General features: G+C 36.6%; 1 protein-coding gene across 4 annotated transcripts in view; it reads right to left on the reverse strand.

Moving 5' to 3' along the window:
- Window positions 1–5,564: 5,564 nt before the first annotated feature.
- LOC117409043 (protein phosphatase 3 catalytic subunit alpha-like) overlaps window positions 5,565–22,629 on the reverse strand; it is a 156,298-nt gene continuing 139,233 nt past the window's right edge. Inside the window, exons 11-15 of one of the 4 annotated variants that reach the window (XM_059001735.1) lie at window positions 21,302–21,328; window positions 16,343–16,427; window positions 14,946–15,043; window positions 12,252–12,281; window positions 5,565–7,236 (exon numbers count right to left, since the gene is read on the reverse strand). In XM_059001735.1, the coding sequence (XP_058857718.1) occupies window positions 7,040–7,236; window positions 12,252–12,281; window positions 14,946–15,043; window positions 16,343–16,427; window positions 21,302–21,328 (437 nt within the window). In that variant the 3' untranslated portion in view covers window positions 5,565–7,039. The remainder of the gene's footprint in view (window positions 7,237–12,251; window positions 12,282–14,945; window positions 15,044–16,342; window positions 16,428–21,301; window positions 21,329–22,629) is intronic. The other 3 variants (XM_059001745.1, XM_034014571.3, XM_034014572.3) reach the window with 3 other exon arrangements.

Consider the following 22,629-nt stretch of genomic DNA (forward strand, 5'->3'; position numbering starts at 1 on the left):
CCCAATTCACACATGTATGTTGTTGTGAACGGTAGCAACAGCAGAACACTCATCCTACTTAACAAAAGATATTCTTTTGAAATACTAATCCAAAATGATGCCAAACTTGAAGACTTATGGTGTGTTATCACAGGTAAGTTGTAGCAACTCGCTTTCTTACTGAGACGTCAAGTTTAGCTCTATTATCGAGTCAGGACTTTTGAAAAAAAAAGGATCTTTCACCCAGCACTTTTCCCTCCAATTTTCAAAACCTTGTGCAGGGGAAGTAGCAAATAAAATTGTCTGGCATTGCAGCGAGATGTGATTGTATGAAAGTGTTCATTTCACTCATGTTTTCTTCACTGGTGTTCTCCTCAGTGTTTTGTTGGGAACATATAGTAGCTCGGGCGATTACTTTTCAGTCGTGCTTGCCACAATGATAATGACTTTTGGAATGCTTGTATCGGTTGACAGTGTTGAAACAAATCATTGCCTCTTCCTTGTAACTTTAGATTCGTTTTGTTTAAATGAGAATATCAGCTAGATATGACAACTTTAATAACAAACTATCATCAAACAGAATTGCCAAATTAGAAAAATGTGAATCTCATCCCTGAGTTTGTATACTCATGTTAGCACTCTGCCCCGTGACAGCCACCTTACATCAGTGTGAAACAGTAAATGAGTATGCTCCGCACCTATTTACGAGGAAAAAACTTCAAAACGCCTGCTGTTCAGGGAGCTTGCTTTAATGAAGTTATCATTTTTTCACTACTTCCTTCAGGACTGCCATAAGACCAGGGGAAATACCCTTGGACGCCAAAGCTTCATGGTGGATGAAACAGTGATTCCAAACATCACCACCAGCTGCCTCAGATATTTTTTTCACGGCTTCCCTCTGCCTGCCTGTCGTATTTGCTGCACCGTCACTTTTAATTCCTTTGCAATTAGCCCAATCCAATTTGTATTTTCCAACTACGCAGTCATTCAGTGCTTCAAATATCTTTTCTCCTGTTGTAGTGGTAGGTAAAGCCAAACACAGCAAATCTAGCATTCATCTTACCATACATATCTCACATAACCTAGCACTGTTGCACAATTTGAAATATAAGTAGCCTCATCAAGTTGGATAGCAAAGTTACCAGCTGACTAACCGAGTAATAAGTTGTTAGTTGACAGACTAAGAACACATGCTGATAACTTCATTCCCACTGCTTCCTTTGGAAATATTCAAGAGGCTTATTTGCTAGTTCACCATGCTTCTTTTCTAAATGGCTTTAAACTCGCTGCAAATAACACACTGGCGCTGTGGATCTTCGTTTGCTTTAGCACAATTTATGAAACTATATTTTAAAAAAAGATTCTCTGCACTGTCTCGTCCACAACTTTGTTTTCTTAGTAGATGGTTCAGACGAGATTCCCCTGGAAGACAGCTGGGCAGGCTTTGAAACTTGCAATGAAATCACGTTACTACTACTAGAACTCTCTGTTGCCGAAGACGTAACCTCTACACTACAGATGTAGAAGGATTTGATGGCTGTGTTTCAGCAGTTATTTTTCTTATTACAAAACGATCCATTTTCAGGATGAAGGGTTAACGAATTAAGCTTCCAAACTCAAGTGGCCGTTAAGTACTGATGATAAATTGACAACTGTCAGAGCTAAACGGTGTTGTTGGCAGCGAATACTTTCAAAATGGCGATTAAGGCAGTGTAAACACACGCAGAGAATTCTGGGAAGTGTAATGTTCTTGCAGTAAAAAAAGTAATTGGTGATAACTTTCAATTTGTCAGGTATTTAAATGATCATAATTTAGAAACATTAAAAATACTTCTAACTAAAAACAAAAAAGCGTATTAAAAAATTAAAGTTGGGTCGCGACCACTGACCAGCCCTGCTTGAAACAATCTGGTACAAATGTCAAGAAGTAGTTTAAATATTTATTGTAGTTTCCAGTATCTGCTATTAAACTGGGTTCAATAAAAGTTCTCAGTTTGCTTGTCCTACTTCCCTATACCTAGACTTTCTCCTTTTCTAAGTTTATTTTTCAGGGGCTCACAAAACATCATAATAAACCACTCACCTTTGATTAGGGTTCTTCACTGGAACACCATAAAAACTGTTTGGTTTTGACACCTTTTAGTTTATGAGTCGTTTCTGACTAGCTGAGCAGGCGACATGCCTTGGGGCGGAGATGCTGGTATTCGGAGTCAACAATAGGAAAGCGTCAGGTATGATTGACACCCATTTTATTTGCTGTGATTTTGCTATTTTAGATATCTCCACCCTGGCGCATTTAATTTGTTCTGGTCAGAAGCAAATAATACATTGAAAATGATCGCAATAATCAGGAAAGCCCCTGCAACCCGTTGCATAAGTAGGATAGTTCATGATGTATCAATAAAGAACCATAAGCAACAGAAGGATACCAAAGCCCAAAGGCTTGTTTGTTATCACCACATCCGCCCATGATATAAATACTGTATTCCATGGTTTTTCATGACATATCCTCTATATATCATCAACATGATTTTGGCTGGAAACCTAACAGCAGTATCACTAGCACTGGAAGCTAATGTGAGGCAAGGGAAATGTTTTTTTTTTAAAAGGATATCAAGAATAGTATATCATTATGAGATTTTGGAGTACTGAAGTTTGTGTTAATACAAAAGTCATTTTTAAACATTTAAAACACATCTTTTCAGGAATTTGGTATTTACAGTAGGCCACTGGTTCTGATCTGTTTTCCATGTAAGATATTTTTGATAATATTTGACATGCTATATTAGAGCTGTTTTTGATTCATTGGTTTTATTTCGAGTGACAACTTACATAGCACACAAACCAGAGGAAGAGGAAATAATGGCAAGCTATGTTTTTCTATATTCACACTTGAAGACACAAATTAAATGAATGGAATGTTTTTATTATTGTTCTCACAGCTTTTAAGCTTTGCTTCTCACTTGCATTGTGAAAGAAGAAAATCTGCTGTAAACCAGGTGGTCATGATCACTATGCTTTACATAAGACTAAAGCAATGTGCATTATTATTACAATATTTAATAAAATAATGATTTAATTTCAACACCCTTGTTATATATATATATATATATATATATATATATATGTGTGTGTGTGTGTGTGTGTGTGGCAGAGCTCCTTGAGAAACCCGAAGAACTTGCAGATATCTCATCTGTTATTGACCTTCGTGGACTCTTGACTTTCTCTCCTTATTTCATTGTCAGGTTTGCTCAGGCCAGCACAGAGCTGATACAGTACTATCTTGAACGGTTCACCTGCATCGGAACGTGGATGGCAACATTTACAGCAATCGACAGGTTCTTTGTGATTTGCTACCCTTTCCACTATGAGATGAAAGTTTCTAATGACCGGATAAATAAATTCGTGGTAGTCTGTTGGGTTATAGCTATTGTTTACCCACTGTTTTATATTTTCCCCTTTATGGGCTACCTGTCTTGTTACTTGATCACTACTTGCAGTTTTCTATGCATTGGTGCTTCTTTGGATGCAAGCTAATGTAACCTATCTTGTCACTGTATTCCCCAAATATTATTATTATTATTATTATTATTATTATTATTATTATTATTATTTATTTCTTAGCAGACTTACAATTGTTACAAGTTATCACATTATTTTTACATACAATTACCCATTTATACAGTTGGGTTTTTACTGGAGCAATCTAGGTAAAGTACCTTGCTCAAGGGTACAGCAGCAGCGTGCCCCACCTAGGATTGAACCCACGACCCTCCGGTCAAGAGTCCAGAGCCCTAACCACTACTCCACACTGCTGCCCTTGTGGTAGAATTGTGATGATCGCAGTGCATTTGGTAGGTGCTTTAACAATTGTTGCCCTGTCCTACATCAAAATTCTTAAGAAGTCCCATGGTGCACTCTTGAGCAAGTCTTCAAAGAAACCTTTGAACACCATGGTGACCCATGGTACAGTGCTGTCCGTTTTCTTTGGCAATGCTTACATGCTGTTTATAACCAGTAGTTTGGAAAATTCTTCGAAGGAGATCACTCTCACCGCACATAAGCCTCGTTTATAGTTGTTCACTACTTTTCTCTATATGATGGTGTAACAGGGGAGATATGTGCTGACTATCTGGTGTATGCGTGGTTCTGCAGGAAGAAGGCAGCATCCTCGTAAGATCCGCCTGTCAGTCATGGCGATGACACAGAGAGGTGGGGAAGAGGGTGTGTTGGCTTTCCCTCTGAGTGGTTGAGAGGCAGGCCTTGGGGAATTGCTCGGCCCATAAGAACTGCGTTTGGTTGTACATTCGGGTGGCCGGAGAGAGGATACCCAGTGACGCTGGCAGAAGACGTCAGTGTAAACAAAGACCAAGCAAGCACGGCTGAGTGAGACAGCCTGCCTTAAAAGAAACAAAAAAAATAAAAGAAACAATTACGTACCTGACTGGACGTGTGTAGTGATACACTGACCACCCCAGTGTATAGAAAATAGCGTATTGACCGGCTTAGCGGCAGTGGGGGCACTGCGTAAGCAGCACTTTTGTTTGTAGTTTTATTACTGTGTTTTATTTTCCCTTTTTCTTTCACCTTTTGTTTTCATTATTATTTTTGAGCACTTGTATGTGCATTGAACTGTATACCAGTATTGGTAACCCCATGGTCCTGTTTACTGTTGCCAGTATTCAGGCCATGGACAACAGTGCCCTCTGTGGGTAAAAATAAATCAGTGCGCCTGAGCGGCGTTACAAATAAAACCTTCTGTCTCCAGTGTGTGTCAGTGAATTGCCCACCACCCTTCCACAGATGGAATTCCCTTAGATTAGTCATAAATGTAGTATTGCTTATGGACTGTGTTTTTTTAGATTTAAGTGACACCAAACTTTTTTTTTTTTTTTTTTTTTTTTTACCATCACTGGAAACATACAATATAGCCACAGCACATACTGCTCTTCTTATCTGGTTAACATGTTGAAGTTATTTTCCTTGCTTCATTGTATTTTATTTTATAGTGTTGTTAAATTCCATTCAGGTGGGTCATGTGTTTCAGAATCTTTACCAAAATTAATCTGAAGACAAAAATGACCATTGTAGCACCTTCTTGGTTCGCTGGCAGGATAAGTACAGGAGGTAGGTATAGTAGATATATTCCAGTTATAGGTTACTCATCAGTATATCAATAGTATAGTTGTAAAAGCTATATACATTGATATAACTACATCTGTAAATATGTAATAAAAAAAAAAAGCAAAACAAGTCTGGCTCTTTTGTGTGATGGTGAAGGCAGTGTGTGGTAGCCTGTACGCACCCAGACTCTGCCCTGTTACACTTGATACAATTTGAAAAAATGATTTCAACATTCAGCAGGGAAAAAACATTTGTGAAATGAGAAACTTTTTTGGGCAAAGAAGACCGAGGTGGTCAGCCGGAAAGTAAATAATTCAAAACTATGAAACACATTGAAAAAAAAAAAAAAGCTCAAAACTTACACATTACAAAACATATATAAATAATAAAATAAAAAAATAAGCCTTTTCTTTTGAGATTTAACAACATGTAATGTTACCTTTATAAATAAAGAGACACCATTCAAGTTCATGCACGTTTTATTGAACAGTAATATAAAATACTTTTAATTGTTGCAAGTGCATGCTTCAACTGCCAACATTTCAGAAGTCAAATTACAAAAGCAAGGCTTCATGTTGTAGTGAATTACTTGGGCACTTATACAGTTGTTAAAAAAGGTTGATGGACTTTTTTTTTTGTTTTAAAGTATGGAGCAGTAATAATAAACACGTAACTGATTTACAAAGCAAAAGAGCAAAAAAATACACTTTTTTGTGGCACGTTACAGAACAGAACAGAAATGACGAATCCATTATATGACACTAACAGCTATCATGCATTTAGAGCTCTACATGTAACCACAAACGTATTTGTTTTTATTTCACATTGGCTAAACATGCTAATTGACTACATGAGCACTTACAAGCTTATGTTAAAATATTATGAATCCTCTCCCCTCTTAAATATTTCAATGCTTTAAATTACAAAAAGTTGAAGGCATTAAGCAATTTCATTGAGTGAATATAAAGTATGCCAATATACATTTCCAGTATATACCCACTAAGCGCATTACAGTCCCATGTAGGCTTAGGCAGCCAAGTATATTCTTATAAAACATGCATAGGCAGATTACTATTATTATAATTTTTTTTTTTTTTTTTTTATGGAATATAGATGCTTTTCACTGCACTTTATATGATGTTTTGTTCACTACACTTAAAAAAAAAAAAAAAAAACCTCATAAATATAGAATTCCAGCAAGCCACAACCAAATACTTCTACTCCCCACCCAAAACAGAAATGAAATCAAAAATGATATCTGCAAATGATAAGAAGTAATTATTCCAGTTATAAACTTAAATGAAAAGATATTCATTGCCAAGGTAGTTAGCCATTATACAGAAAGTAGGGCATCCAGAGCACACTAAATAAACCTGAGGTAAGCATAATCTGTACAAAAAAATTAAACTTTCCTTTTTTTGGCATTTTAACAAATTTGCAACATTCTTTTAAGACTGCCTAATTTATTTTATAGCGTTTTAGAGTAGCAAAAAAAAAATCAATAAATAGTCCTTATTTAGTTTGTACACCTTTATATGTTAAAAATGTTGTTTACGTTCTGTTCATTTTAGTGCTGTATTTGTAAACGTACAACAGTTAGAAGTTCGAGACAATTTCCAAGTCCAGTAATAAAGGCCTTTCAAAAAACATGCCCAGGAAGCTCTCTCCGATGCAGTACATAATCACGTTTATTTCCCTAGATTCTTACAAGAGTTAAACCAGCATGAACTTTTCATGTTTCTACAAGCATTAAAGGCATATCGAAAAAAGGGGAATCGTCACCCACCAAATTATTATTATTATTATTATTATTATTATTATCTTTCTCTCTATCTCAATAACGTAAACTGAATCCCACACCTAGAGGCAAGAACGTCTCAACTGCTGATTTGGCAGCCATCCCAGCATGCCTTGCAGCCTTAAAAACAGCAACCTGTCACTGGATGTTGCTGCTGCTGCTGCCTTTACTGTCAGTACCATTTGTCTCTGTGGAAATGGCCTTGTTGAGGGAGTTGAGGCTAGCATCAGTAGGGAGAGTGTCCTTACGAGGGGGCATTCGCTCATTGATCCGATCCAAACCCTTAGCTTCCGCGAAGCTTGTGATCTTGTGTTGTGGTGAGAATCCTTTGATGGCTGTAGGAAAAGAAAATATGTAGGAGAGAGAGAGAGAGAGAGAGAGAGAGAGAGAGAGAGAGAGAAACACAAGACAATCAGGGTACAAACCTACGGTACCTATATTGTTCCTTGCTACCACTTGTTTACTGTACAAGTACAAACAAAAAAGTTCAATATTTCAATTTCTTTAGATAATTCAAGATTTTAAATAGATTTTTTTTTTATATATTTACTTGTATTAAGGGTTTTAGCTTTTAAACCTAGCTAAGAATTAATAAATACTTGAATTAATTTCAAAGGCCTGAAGCATATTTTTGGAAAAAAAACTGGTTATGTCTCTAGTCCTAAATGTATACCTCTCTTCTATTGAGACCAGTCTTTATTGCTTGGAGGGCCAGTGGCAAGTCCTCCTTAGTTTCCTTAGAATCTTTTATAAATGACTCATGGGTAGATGTACTAAAGTGTTGCGGCTGTCGCAATAGTCGCAAACCAGTTGCAAACGAGTCGGAAGTCTAGGGTGAAATGTACGAAACAAGTGCAATATAGTTAGCGACTTTTTAGGGAATGTTCTGCGGCAGCAATTTTTCTTTGCGGTTCAGCCTTAGATGAATATGTAATTATGGGCGTTCCTGTATTAATTCTCAAATATGGGGTGGAGATCAGGGTCCTCAAATATTATAATGAGATGTACTAAAGCTGTCGGCAATTGTGACACTTACAATTGCATCAATTTATTAAGAACCTTTAAAAGGCAGTATGAAAAACACTATCCCCTAACAATAGCTGCTGTGGTTGCAGCAAGAAGGAGACATTGTCTTCGGCAAGAACGAGTGATTTGTAGGATGAGAAAAGAAAGGGTATTTCATATCCGCATTATCCTCTTCGATTTAAATGAAGACCAAATTAAGCACAGGTCCAGGCTCGCAGGCACATAATTCTTGAGCTGCTGCCTGATTTAAAAGATGACCTGGAGCCTGCCCCACAGAGAAGCCGTGCTATCCCTGCAGTGGTCAAACTATTGGCCACGCTGCATTATCTTGCTGGGTCCTTTCAGGGGACTGTGGCAGCTGTTCCTGGAATTTCCCAGTCCGATTTTTCTGGTGCGTTGCCAGTTGTGGTCAATGTATTTCTGAGGCAAACACCCACATACCTATTTTCCCCTGAAAGCAGGGTGTACTTACAAGCCTTGAAAAACAATTTCTATGACATTTCTGGTTTCCCCAACGTGTTGGGAGCAACAGCTGCACACATGTGCCGCTAACCCCTCCAGCTCATTCTGAGCATCTGTATAGGAATAGGAAACACACCTATTCTATTAATGTGCAGGTGGTTTGTAATTGCACAATTTAGCACTGCACCACTGACTAATTTAAATAAAAACTGACAGTAGCTCAATGTTACATTACTGAATCACTTACACATTACACACCTGTATGTAATCTACGTTCTTCATCCTCGGGTTTATTGGCAATACCCAAAATTAAGCTTTGCTCCATGGTCGATAGGACTTTTTGCCGCTAAGCGTCCAAACTTTGGAATTACCTTCCTCAATCTATCAGGGATGCTAAGACCATTGATGCTTTTAAAAAACAGTTAAAGACACACTTTTACATTCAGGCATTTTTATCATGATTTGGTTTTTGATTTGTGTAATTTCTTTCTATATTACGTATACGCTTAATATGCTGAATGTAAATATGGTTCTCTGTGTTTTTTGTGTTTGTACAGCGCTTTGAGATGTGTGCGTTTAGGCGCTATATAAAATAAAGATGATTATTATTATTATTATTATTATTATTATTATTATTATTATTATTATAGTATACATTTCGCTTATATGCTACTCATGATAATACGAATTAGAGGTAGAATGCAAAATGTGTTGCTGGTCCCTTGAAATTCATATTAACGAGAATTGACTGTCCTCCTGTAAGTATCATAACTTGTGAATGCGACACCATGATCTATTTTGTGTTAATTGTCTAGGCTACTAAATAGGCCAAGTTAAAAATAAAAATAATACAAAAATCATTTAGTTTCAATTTAAAATAATCTTTTATTTGCATTGTAGACCAATGTGTACAATGCAGCAGTATGATTTATTTTGTGTTACTGGTAGCCTACAGGCTAAAGTAAAAAGAAAGTGTGCTAGGTATTCATTTGATTTTACCACTGTACTGGATCAGCCTACTGTACAGAATTTATTTTTTATTTTTTACATAATGTTATTTCAACGCAATGATTGATACATTTGAAATACATTGAGCACTATAAATGTATGTGTGTGAGATATAATTGTATTTTATTAAACCTGACACCTCGTTTTGTCGGACAAACATGTCCGGTTTAGCGAGGGGCTACTGTATGATTATAAATTTTTTTTTTGATAGAAACACATTTTTCTGGTGGGATTAAAATGCCTTTCATTATTTATTCAAAAAAATGCCACACAACTCTCGCAATGCTATAGATCTCACTAAGAGGACGCAAGCATTTTTTAAATATTTTAATTGGCATATTGTGGCTTTCTTCATTAACATATTTTCTCTTAGTACATACGACAAAATATATACTTTGCGAATTGTCGCAATGAAAAATGCAAATTGTGGTATGTTTGCGCTGCGACTGGCCCATTTTAGTACGTCTACCCCTCAGTATTGACTAAGAAATATTCAAGTCTCTTATCATCCTTCTACCCTGGTCCTTACATTCTGGGCCTCCAGAAATGAAAGAATGACAATGCAGAGCATGGAAACAGTGCACGGCTGACAGATCAAAGGCAAGCTTCAGAAAGAAGTACCAGAAAGGTTTCAATTCCACTGAGATTTACACGGTATTGGCGAACTAGAGAACTAGACCTCTTCAACAACCAAGAGCATGTAGAAGACTAACAACTGGTGCAAAAACTCTATTTGATGCAACTAAAGACTATATGCATACATGTAAATAATTAATTTGTAAACACAGTCGTTATCTACATTATATTTGGCATCGGCTAGACCTATAGCATAAAAATATATTTTTATGAACGTGTTCATTTTAAACAGGGCATGTGTACAGCAACAAGTGTCTTATAAGGAGGTCCTAATTTGAATTCATATTTGAATTATATATAGCGATACATGAATTACATCCATTACATTGTCAGCTTTTTTTTTTTTTTTTTTCAAATGTAGTAGTCGCCAATTATTTTCCCCCAATTTTAGTAGTGTCCAATTATTTTTAGGCTCAGCTCACCACTACCACCCCTGTGCTGATTTGGGAGGGTGAAGACGAACACACGCTGTCCTCCGAAGCGTGTGCCGTTAGCCGCCCGCTTCTTTACACACTGCGGACTCACCATGCAGCCGCCTCAGAGCTACAGTGTCGGAGGACAACGCAGCCGTAGGCAGTTTACAAGCAAGCCCGCAGGCACCTGGCCAGACCACAGGGGTCGTTGGTGCTCCCGTCCTCGGTTGGTAAAGGAATAACCTGCACTCGAACTGGCAACGTCCAGGCTATAGGGTGCATCCTGCACTCCACGCGGAAAACTGTCAGCTTCTGATATACTTATCCTTGAACATGGGGATATTACTGAATGCCAGAAAATAAACATCACTGGATTCAATGTTATATGTTGATCAAGCGGGTGTATCAGAAGCAGATAATCTTTGTATTTGTATCGACTCTACAATGTAGAGTGAAAGGTTAATTTCAGTAGAGTGATTTTTATTGGGGAGTTTAACGAGAGCTTACCCAATATAATTAAGATGTGCAAATCAATATCTCAGTGTAGTATTTTGAGAGATAATTGAAACAATACAGATATATAGTACATAGTATGTGGGAAATACTGGACACAATATTTGGTGCTAACCACTTGTTTTGCCTGCTTGAACCATGCAGCAACCCACTAAGAAAATAAAATTTGGTATTAAGTGGTTTTGTAAATAATAAGACTTAATTATTTCTGGAATTCCAGTCTGATAATGCTGTATAATTTGAATTCCACTAATCTTTCAGCTTTGGATATTTGGCAGTGTGTTGCTGCAGTTTGCAGGTCAGACACAGGTTATTAGCAGCTCACATTAATAACACAACACAGCAGAGTCACAGAAATCACAGAGAAAAGCAAAAAGTTTCAACACAGATGCACATTGTAGATTAGAATCCATTTAGAAGGAATTAATCAGCAATTCCAACATAAATAGCAGTTAGTCAACTGCTATTTAGTAAGCAGTTGTTCTTGTTCTTGCCTTCACTGTTTTTTTTAAAAATACTTACAATTTAAGACAACAGAATTGTCTTTTTTTTGCGCAACTGGATACAACTGAAATAGATGTTGTATTTTAAAACAATACAAACACATATATTGCAAGAACAAAGTACCACTGTGGATATTAAATTGTTTTAAAGGGGAACAATTAATGTAAACTTTCCTTCAAGCACCCTATAATGTGATATGATATTGAAGCAGTAATGACTATAACAGAATTAAGCCATTCATTCCTACTAAATGTTGAATGGGCTTCATGGTATGCCATTTTAAGACTAATAATGCTCTCATGCGATACAAACTGCACAGCAAGGCTTTTTGCACATTTGCATTCATGAAGGCTCACCACTGTACACGGTTTCTAATCTAGACTTTTGCATCTCACAAAAGATCACTGAATCAACTGTGATGCACATGACATTTCAAACTCAGTGCGGTCATGGTAACGGCTCTCCCGTGTTGCAGTGAAACAATGAATTGCACTATGCATTATCTTTATCTTTTACAGCATAGCGTTACATGGATAAAGATTACTGAGAGATCAGTTGTCACTAGCAAGGTTTTACAAACAGAATGTACATTACATCTATGCATGTGCGTTGGCTTCACTGTGATATGAAGATTGCTCCCCTTTAAACCAAGCATATTGTGGTTAATACTATGCACAATTTGTTAGCCCAACACCCACACACTCTATACAAGCTATGGCAAAATGAATAAATCCAGCAGGGCCCTTGTCTATTGCAAAAGCAACAGAAAGGGGGGCTGGCCTATTTACCTTCATCAGCCTCAATAGCCTCAATAGTAGCTGAAGAGAAGAAAGGGGTTGCAAAATGAATGAGAAAAGTGAGCAGATTTCAATTCTATGAACAAGTCAATGAGTAGCAAAGCAGCTAATGCAAACTAAATGTTGTTCCTGGTATTGTGATAGAAGGACACACACGAATGTTAGTATGAAGGAAAAAAAGTGATTGTTTTATTTTTAAAATACTGTATGGTGCTCAGTTAATAAAAACAGGTTGGGTTACAATGGATACGTTGTCAAATAAGAATGCACAATGGTGTAAGTTCTGATTGGAGTTTTGCTATTTTGAGATTTAAATAACAATAGAATTTATACTCTGTGACACAGTTAAAGCAAGACTGAATGCCATTAAACTAAGAAACATCATAGAGAGGAAGTAGATACCAGAAGGGGTTCTGTTATGAAGCAGCAATGGAACAAAGCACATAATGGAAGAATACAGGTGAAGATGCTGTATTTACCAGTTTAAAGCCTGATGCCATCTTTATTTACTAGTTTAAGGCCTGAATGCTTTACCTGTCTACCAAAGGGACTTTTCTACAAGAATTTAACTATCCACAAAAAATACTATTATGGGCTGGTGATGCATTTTCAAACTACTGTAATTATAATGACATTTGGCAATGTATAAAACAGGATTAGAGTATCAAATCTGATCAACTTGTATATTCGAAGAACAAAGCTGCTTTGTATCACTACTCTGAGACAATATTCTTATTTTTAAAGACATAATTGTATTTGTTACTATAGCACTGCATTACCAGCCCTATCACCTATGGTTTGACAGCTACCATTTTGGAGACCTCATTCTTACTTAGAAAGTAGATGAAGCATGAGAGTTAAATAAAACACTTCAATATTTACTCTACAGTTTATTCTCCATCAAGAGCACATTGAGTATCAAATTATGTAAAAACAAACAAACAAACAAACAAACAACAACAACAACAACAACAACAACAACAACAACAACAACAACAACAACAACAACAACAACAACAACAACAACAACTGCTGATGAGTAAAGCACAACATCATGACAGGAACATACTTGTCCTTTTCAGCTGAGATACTTTGTGGTATCTATTATGACTCCAGAAATGTTTAAACAGGAATCAGAATAATATCACTCACTTTTGAAATATTTCAATGGATTTCATACATAACATTGTAAGATATTTCAGATAACAAAGTATTTTTTTTAGTGCAGGTCATATTCATGTTAAAAAAGAGCTTGGTAACCCTGAGGGGAAATACTTATGTGCAATAGAAAAGAAAAAAAAAATCCAGGAAGACAATTTCTTAGTGTTAATTATTAAATGGCCAATCTTTCCAATTGCTTACTGAATGCTTAATTTGCCAAACAGCTACACACCCACTGAATGAGGGTGACAGGGACTGCTGTGAGACCCACACTTGAGCCTTGTGCATCCTGATTAACATGCAGGCTTACTGTACTGTACACAGAGTATATGAGCCTATATGAGCCAGTGAAGTTCTCTCTCAAAACAAGCATGATCCTTACTTGAACAAAATGCATTTTGAATATAGAAAAGGAGTGACATCGGTTAGATTTCTGTCCTTATTGTTAATGACAAAAGGTTGATTTCTGGTATCCCCTTTCACACACAGTTTACAATAAATGTAAATTCCCGATTGAGCCGTTTCCCTGACCTTTGAAAGGTACTGAAGTGGTAAAAAAAAACTAAACTAATAAAAACAAAACAGGATTATTCTGTGATGTAAAGGAGATATAATGACAGCTGAATCTGATATTCATTATGGGTGGGGTGAATGCTGTTTCTGTGTCACAAACACGTCTTTCACAGAATACTTGCGCAATGATAATACCTGAAGCTTCTGAGAGAAAGAAGAAAGAAGAAGAACAAGAACAAGATAGAAAGAGAGTTTCAGACAACAAAGAGACTGCAGCAGGAGAAAAAAAGGCCTGAAAGTATATTCAGAACAACAATACCATTAAGCCCTAAATCATATATATATATATGCATATTAACTAGATTAACGTTGGGGTAATTCCAGTGAAGAAATACCAAACCAAAACTGTTTTTTATCTTCTTCTGTATGTTACAGTATGGATTGATGCTTCCATACAGAGAGGTTATAAAATCAATAGGCCACTTTACAAAAAATATTCCCAGCAGAGCAATGTCATCTGGTAGATGACAACAAATGATGGTCGTCAATATTGTAGGATCACCACTCATGGGTTGAAAAAAAGTCCTGTTTATAAATATTCTATTATGCACTTTCGTGGTTTGAGAGAACACTCTGATTGGCTAGAGATTCTAGAAGGGGTGCATTAATCTCTGGAGAACAATACAGCATTCTCTTCATCAACATGCAGTTTTTTTTGTTGTGGCATTGATATATATATATATATATATATTACTCTTTACTGCAGAATATCCCATATATTGAAGAAGTTAAACAAAGAAACATTGTAAAAGATGAAGCAATAGCAATAACACAACATGTATAATTACAACAGTTTTACATTGTTTACAGCACACACAACAGTGTATAGACAAGGATCTCATGGAAAACAGAAGATATTAATATGTGTCTATAAATATGTGAACTGTTAATGTTATCTAAGGTCAATATATAATGTATGCTAACAGTGACGGCTTGTGCATGCTTGCTTACCATTCTGAAGATTTTCCTTTCCGCCTGACAGCACACCACTGGGAAGCATCCCGGTTGGTGTTAATCCTTTCAGAGTAAGCACACTCTCACTCTCTTCTCTGTGTGGGGAAACAGGCCAACATGCAGGGAAATACACATACAACATGTGAGGAGTGGATACCATACCAAGGAACTTCAGAATAAATTATGCAGCACAGTGTATCCAAAAATGTTGTGCAGATACTGCATTTATCCAAAAAAAAAGTGTTATACAGGCTGCAAACACATTGAGTTAATTAAATATTGAAATAACAAACTCCTCTAAATCCACAATACAAACCTTGAAAACATTTTACTACAAATAATTAGAACTTACTTTGTCCCTGAAGGAAGGAAATCTGAACAATGTCTGTTATCCCTGTTATTAATATAAACCCCTTTATTAATAAAAGTTTATTGTTCTTTTAATACCGCTAATTCAATGGGATCTGATAAAAAAAAAACCCAGAATCAACGTTATTTTCCTGTTCAAATCTGATGTTTAATCCAACTCTCACAGATCTGGTATATTTATCTTTTGAATGAAGGGTCTACTGAATGTTAAATACTTGACTTTTTTTTTTTTAATTTAGTCGTTGCCATTAGTTTTTATTATTTTCTCCCCAATTTGAAATGCCCAATAATTTTTAGGCTCAGCTCACCGCTACTACCCCTGCGCTCGGGAGGGGCGAAGATGAACACACGCTGTCCTCCGAAGCGTGTGCCGTCAGCCGCCTGCTTCTTTACACTCTGCAGACTCACCGTGCAGCCGCCTCAGAGCTACAGCGTCGGAGGACAACGCAGCTCTGGGCAGCTTACAGGCAAGCCCGCAGGCGCCCGGCCAGACTACAGGGGTTGCTGGTGCGCGGTGAGCCGAGGACACTCTGGCCGACCTAACCCATCCCTCCCAGGCGACACTCGGCAAATGGTGCGCCGCCCCTGGGAGCTCCCGTCCATGGTCGGTTGTGGAATAGCCTGGACTCGAACTCGTGCTTTTACTGGATGCGCCACTCGGGAGCCCTAAATACTTGACATTTTTGCAAATGTAATGTATGGCAGTTCTTATATCTGGAAGCAGTGGTGTAGTTTTTGACTGAATCTATCCCTTATTGTACTAATGACTACCTGATAATGAAAAGATTGTATCTGTATCTGTTAAGACATATTTTTCATGTCCTCCAATTAGCCATTTTAACCACTCTCGCAGCTGCTCAGTCTCCATGCCCACTAATCCTTAGCCTCTTTGTGAGAGTACTTGAAAATGAGTGCCAGTTTGTGCCAGACTTTGGGGTGTTTTTGTCCATTTCCTGTGAAGTCCCAATTTTACAGTCACAACTTTTAAATGCCCTGGTGCGGAACTGATAAAAAAAGACACTTACCTGAGGACAGAAAATACCCTCGCCATCTTTCCGATGGCTCTGATCTTGTTTCTAATGACCTCTTTGCGGGCAGATGCAGTAGCACCTAAAAGGAGGAAACAAAGTAAATTTTACTGTGCGACGCAATTAAAATAATAATAATAAAATACTAATAAAAAAATAACCAAGACATTAAGCATACCTCAGACTGTGAAATTGGATTATACATTTGTCTTTTATCATTTCAATGATAATGCCTTTGCCTGTTTGGCCTGCTGATTTTCCATAATATACATAGAAGGGTAAATATTAGCTTAAGAGCCTACATTTTAATAAATAAACACATATAGGAGACTGTGTGGTCCAGTGGTTAAAGAAAAGGGCTTGTAACCAGGAGGTCCCCAGTTCAAATTCACAAACAGCTACTGACTCATTGTGTGACCCTGAGCAAGTCACTTAACCTCCTTGTGCTCCGTCTTTCGGATGAGACGTAGTTGTAAGTGACTCTGCAGCTGATGCATAGTTCACACACCCTAATCTATGTAAGTCGCCTTGGATAAAGGTGTCTGCTAAATAAACAAATAATAATGAAGAGTATGTTAAACTTTCTCTTGCAGAGCAAGTAGCGGGTTTCCGAAAAATATAGCGTTATACGCTCCCACGTGTTGCTACAATTGTTTAAATAACATATCTGTAATTTTTCTTTTCATTGTTAACATCCTGACAACTTTTTACACTTATAACTTTAAAGTCAGTTTCAAAGCTCTTTTCAAAATGTCAAAAATTCAAAAATTGTGGTCTGGCTTTCCTGTTCCGTACTACTATTGCTATGTTACCTGCTTGATAATGTGGGCAATAATCCTTACACTATCAGTGCACAAGAGTGGACATTTTGAAAAGAGCTTTGAAACAGACTTTAAAGTTATAAGTGTAAAAAGTTGTCAGGATGTTAACAATGAAAAGAAAAATGACAGGTACATTATTTAAACAGTTGTAGCAGCACGTGGGACCGTATAACGCTGTATTTTTCGGAACCCCGCTACTTACTCATTAACTACTTATAACTATTGAATACATTTTCTTTGTTAAATTTAAATACATTCAAGTAAGGAATAGAAGGGTATGATACATTTGTATAATGCACTGGTGAGACTGCCCTTAAGAGTACTGTGTGCAGTTCTGGTCACCACTGTACCAAAGGGACCAGAAGAGAGTTAAACAAAAAGTAACCATACTAATCTGAGGGCTTAATTGAAGGTAACCGAACGCAACACTAAGTTCAGTACAGAAACCAGGACCAGAGGATACAGTTGGAAATTAAGTGGAGACACTTCTCTACACACAGTGGTGAATGTATGGAATGGATTATCTAAATTATGTTCTTGAGGCAGTATCACTTGGATCCTTTACAAAGTTTTGAGATCAGCTATTAGGATCCGGACAAGCTTACATGGCCTAATGGCCGCCTCTTGCTCGTAAATCTTCCAGTGTATCAAATCTCTTGTAATTGAATGGATTCAAAAAAAGAATATTCATGGAGTTGCGCAGCACGACATTTAAATCTGAAAGCTAGACATTCACTTGAACCTTATGTAAATCAATATGCAGAACAGATTATGCTAAGTAAAAAGCAAAATGGCAGTTGGTTATTTAAGGAAAGCTCGTATATGTGAGAAGCGCAGAATCTTGTAATCATTCGAGACCCTGACTACTTAATGTAGGGTGCTTTAAGAACCCCTGTTAGGTTTAGAAAGGTATCACTGATGAGATGACTAAGAGGTGGACTGTCCGCCCACCCTTTATCTGCTATTCCAGTCGTGTATAATAAATTCAGCTTTCTTAATAGAAATAAATCTGGGAAAGAGATGAATAAGAACAATACCTAACAAGAGACAGTTATATATCACAATGTTATTTGTTCATTTATATTACCAATGCAGTGGAGAATTAAATGTGCAGTTGAGAAATATAATCATCTAGGCATTCTAACCAAATAAAAAAAGGAATGGTTGAAGATTGACTGCATTCAAATATTGTCTAAAGTGACCAGGTTTTAAGATTCTAAAGTCCAGTTAGGTTTAGAGAGCCTGTGCCATAGAATAACGGAACCCAACTGCCTGAGCCGTTCAATGAGGTTCATTATTAATACGTTACCTTGTCATTGTTGAAGCATTTTTAAAGTGACATTAGCTTTAAAAAAAAATAAAAATAATTTTTAAAGTGCTATCATTGAACATTTGTGCTTTTTTTTATTGAAGCGAATGCTTTCTTGCATTTTAAACCTAATGAGACAGCCAGTACAAAGAAGAACATAAGGACTGAGGACTGGGAGCCCAGAGACACTGCAGTTTTGTGTACAAATCGGCAGATATGGCCTTTCTTAAAGCTATGCAGTGAGTGCATAACCTTGTGTTTCATTCAAATTATTCAATAGCAGGGTGTTGTATCATTTCTGAGTAAGCAGAATTAGCTCCTTTTAGAGTAATGCATTTCCAAATGAAATGCCACCAGCTTGGCACCAATTTTGTTAACAAGTGCCTTCCATTTCTAAGGAAAACCCTGCCCTCTTGTGAAAAGGGCAGATCATTGCTACCATATCTCCAGTATAACATAAAAGGTCAAGGTGCTTTTATTTTTTAATTGCACATCGACAAAGCCTTATTAACTCATTCGGCACTATGGAGTGGACTTCATCATCATCTATACAACTGGGATAAGCCACAGATAGATTTTTTACAGTACCAGGGAATCTGGATTGTATCAACTCTATTACAGATGGCTAATGCAATCCAGGGAGTTTTCCCAGTGCTGCAAATGCTTTTAAAAATGCTTTTTTTTTCATGGTGGTACTGGTTGAACAAATCAACCCCTATGTAACATATTGCTTATATTTGACCAGTTAACATTAGTTTACTGGTCTGCTGTATTGAGTGGAATGATCTTTCCTAGACCTATATACAGGATGTTTATGTTATTTTTTCTATACCTCAAAACAGTGTTACAGTGTTGAAAAAGTTATATTGACCTTGATCCTTCAGTGCTTTGTTTGGAGAACTGTTTGCTCTCTGCTAATTACAATAAGTACAGCAAAAGGTACATGTGGTTGTGCCGCTGCTATTTTGTTTCTTCTTTGTAACCCCTTCAGTTTCCCTCGGTGCCCCAACTGAGACTCCTCATTGAAATTCACTGGCACAAGGAGGGGACTTCCCCAGCAAGGTCACACAGAAAGTCAGACTACAAACTGGGATTCTAAAGCAGAATTTCTTGGCCCTCAGCCATAACTACAAGGCCGCATTGTTCCTTTTTCAAATTATAAATACACTAGCTGAAGTACCCAGCATTGCCCGGGGAAATTCAATATTTCAATATTTCATGCATGACAAATTGGAGAATGGTAGCCTTATGGTTTCCAAACATAGCCCTAGACCTTCCCCTGGATGAAAGAGGAGGCCATGCAAAGTTTGGTTGCACTGGCTCCTGCGGGGTCCGAATGCATAAAGGAACAGACAGACAGACAAACTTTCTTCTTTATATATTAAGATTCTTACAAGAAGTCCAGCGGCCACCTTTAATGGTTTACAGGGAATAAAAAGGGTCTTGGTTTAAAATAACTGTCTCTCAAGATGGTCATTCATATCAGTTACCAGTGTTTTCATGAAGATATACTGCTGGTCAAATCACTAATGCACTTTTTACATGTGCATTCTATTATTTGTACATATCATTACACAAATGTGGTTGCTTCCAGTTACTGAGAGCTCATAGTGTATACATGCACACGACTGAGAAAAGTTAAAAATAAAGGCTTACATATATCCCTTAGGTGCAGCCTTTTTTGTACTAAAAACACAGTGTTGTTGTCACACATACATTATGACAATTAGCAATTGCTAATGGGTCCTTTTGCAAAGGGGCCCGCAAACTCAATTGAATTTGCTTAATTGTTCTGGGAGTCTAAGAACATTTGGCCAAATATACTATTGTATAAAAGAAAATACATTTTATATTTACAGAGGAGTGAAGCTGGGGGGAAAAAACCCTTGAGATTAGATTCTTACTTTAAATGCATTATAATTGAGTATAGTAGTACAAATCCAGATTAAGAATATTGCATTTTACAAATGTACTTTGGCAATATTAAACTTATTACATAGGTATTCTATCAAAAAAAGGAAATTGCAATTAATCATAAATCTCAATTCCTAATGTATACATTTTTCCTTTAATGAACCTGAGTTTGTGACGTGGTCATTGTGGTCTATGAATGTGGTGATTATGAAAGTGGATCAGTGATGACAATGGATGTACAGATATTAGAGTGAACAGACCTACAGAGAAAGGTTCTGTCAGGTCTGGACCCTGGTGTGTCATATCAATTCTGGGTTTCCTGTACCACTGTAGAAACTGCTTAAAAGGGGTAACCAAGGCTTACAAAAAAAAAAACCCAACAACAACAACAACAACAAAAAAACACTTTAACTCTTCATTAGCAAAACTCTTGTGCTGCAGTTTTTTTTTTCAAATTGAAAGGCAATGTATACTGCCACAATACTGTGATCCCAAAATTATTCCAAGTGCCAAAAAAAGTCTATAAAAAAAATGAAAAGGGTCTTATGAGAGAAGGCAATGCTACAGCCTAGACACTATCAAGCATTATAGGATTAGCCCTGGTATAAGAATAAGAATGTAATAATTTCTAGAAGTATAAATCAATCTGTCAATCTGTATCTAACTGTATTACCTGGGGATAACCGACTGTCATTTCCCCTCACCAATTTAAAGTAATTACCGGTATCTGTTCATTCATGACCCATTTGGGTAAGCTTTCATATCAATATTGCATTCTATTTGGAATAAGTGAATTAATGCTTTTAGTTTTGATTAATATGGTTACAATACCATGAAATTTTATAGAAGAAAAAAAAACACCACCCAAGCACAATATTTTATTGTTATAGTTTCATTTCATTAGGTTTGTACCTTTCTTCTGGCCATAAATAAGCTGTTCTTCTCAAGAAAACCCCAGAAGAGAATAAGACACAGAGAGATCAGTGGAGGGTTGAAGAAATGAGAAAAGAATAAAAGAAAATAATAAAGCAAAAGAAGAACAATGGGGGAAAAAAATGCAACGCTTAAAATTTACTCTGCAAAACAGAAGAAAAGAAACAAATTAGATCAGAGACACTGAATGATAAAGAAAATAAACACAAGCATAGGAAACAAAAGAAAACAATGCAATTAAATATTAGTGGATTAGATAATGAGAAATGGAAATGGTGTGATGTTTAGAAATGGCATTCTGGACCCACTTTACAGCTAGGGAACCCCAAATCACATAATAACTGCTCAAGAAAAGCTTGTTTAATGGCTTTGTTGTTACTTCAAAAGTACTGTATAGTTCATTTATACTTTAATCCAGTACTATATAAATGTGCTATAATATGCTATCCCTTTATGTTTTATGTCATTTATTTACAGCTTACGAACAAGGGATTTTACTTTTAGCTGCATTTTTAGCTTTCAACAGTATACTCTGATGTTCAATTAATACAGTTGACTTTGAATAACTGAAGTCAATTGGGGATTTCTGCTTGGGGCCTCTAGCATCTGAATATCTGGCAAATTGTACCCTTAAATGAAGGCTAGCTTTGACAGCCTGCAGTAAATATAATGGATATGGATTTCAAAACTTTTTTTTTTTAATTTGTATGCATGTGAGTTCAATTAAAGTCATGTCTGTTTTCCGTTGGGAAGCTCCACTTTGGCTCTATGCAGTGGGTCACTCCATTCCAGGGTTAGGCTCCAACCAGGCCATATACAGATTACATTTTAATCTTTATTACTGCACACAACAGGTCAAATCAATCACTGAAGTGCCTTCATTTATTTTCCTTTAGTAAAACTGCACAAGATCCCTCACAATTGGGTGCTATGCTCGCCAGGCCAAAAATAAATACATTCATTAATAATAATAATAATAATAATAATAATAATAATAATAATAATAATAATAATAATAATCAACTTTTTTGTTTCTAATATATGGTCTGATTGGAATGAAAACCTAGAATGATCTTGTTCATTTGGTAACTGATTTGGCCAGCCTTGTACAAATCTTCATTTTGTGTTCTCTCAAAAAAAAAAAAAAAAAAAAAAAGATGATAAGCTGACATTGGAATATTCTTTAGTTAAGTAATTGAGAGCTCTGTTGGAATGAAAACCAGGAAGCCCTGCTGTTCACAAAGCTTTGACTCTTATTTAAAGAATGCTTTTTATGAACATTTTATTATAGCTTATATGGTGCTATA

The sequence above is a fragment of the Acipenser ruthenus genome, chromosome 2 (genome assembly GCF_902713425.1).
Source record: "Acipenser ruthenus chromosome 2, fAciRut3.2 maternal haplotype, whole genome shotgun sequence".
Lineage (NCBI taxonomy): Eukaryota > Metazoa > Chordata > Actinopteri > Acipenseriformes > Acipenseridae > Acipenser > Acipenser ruthenus.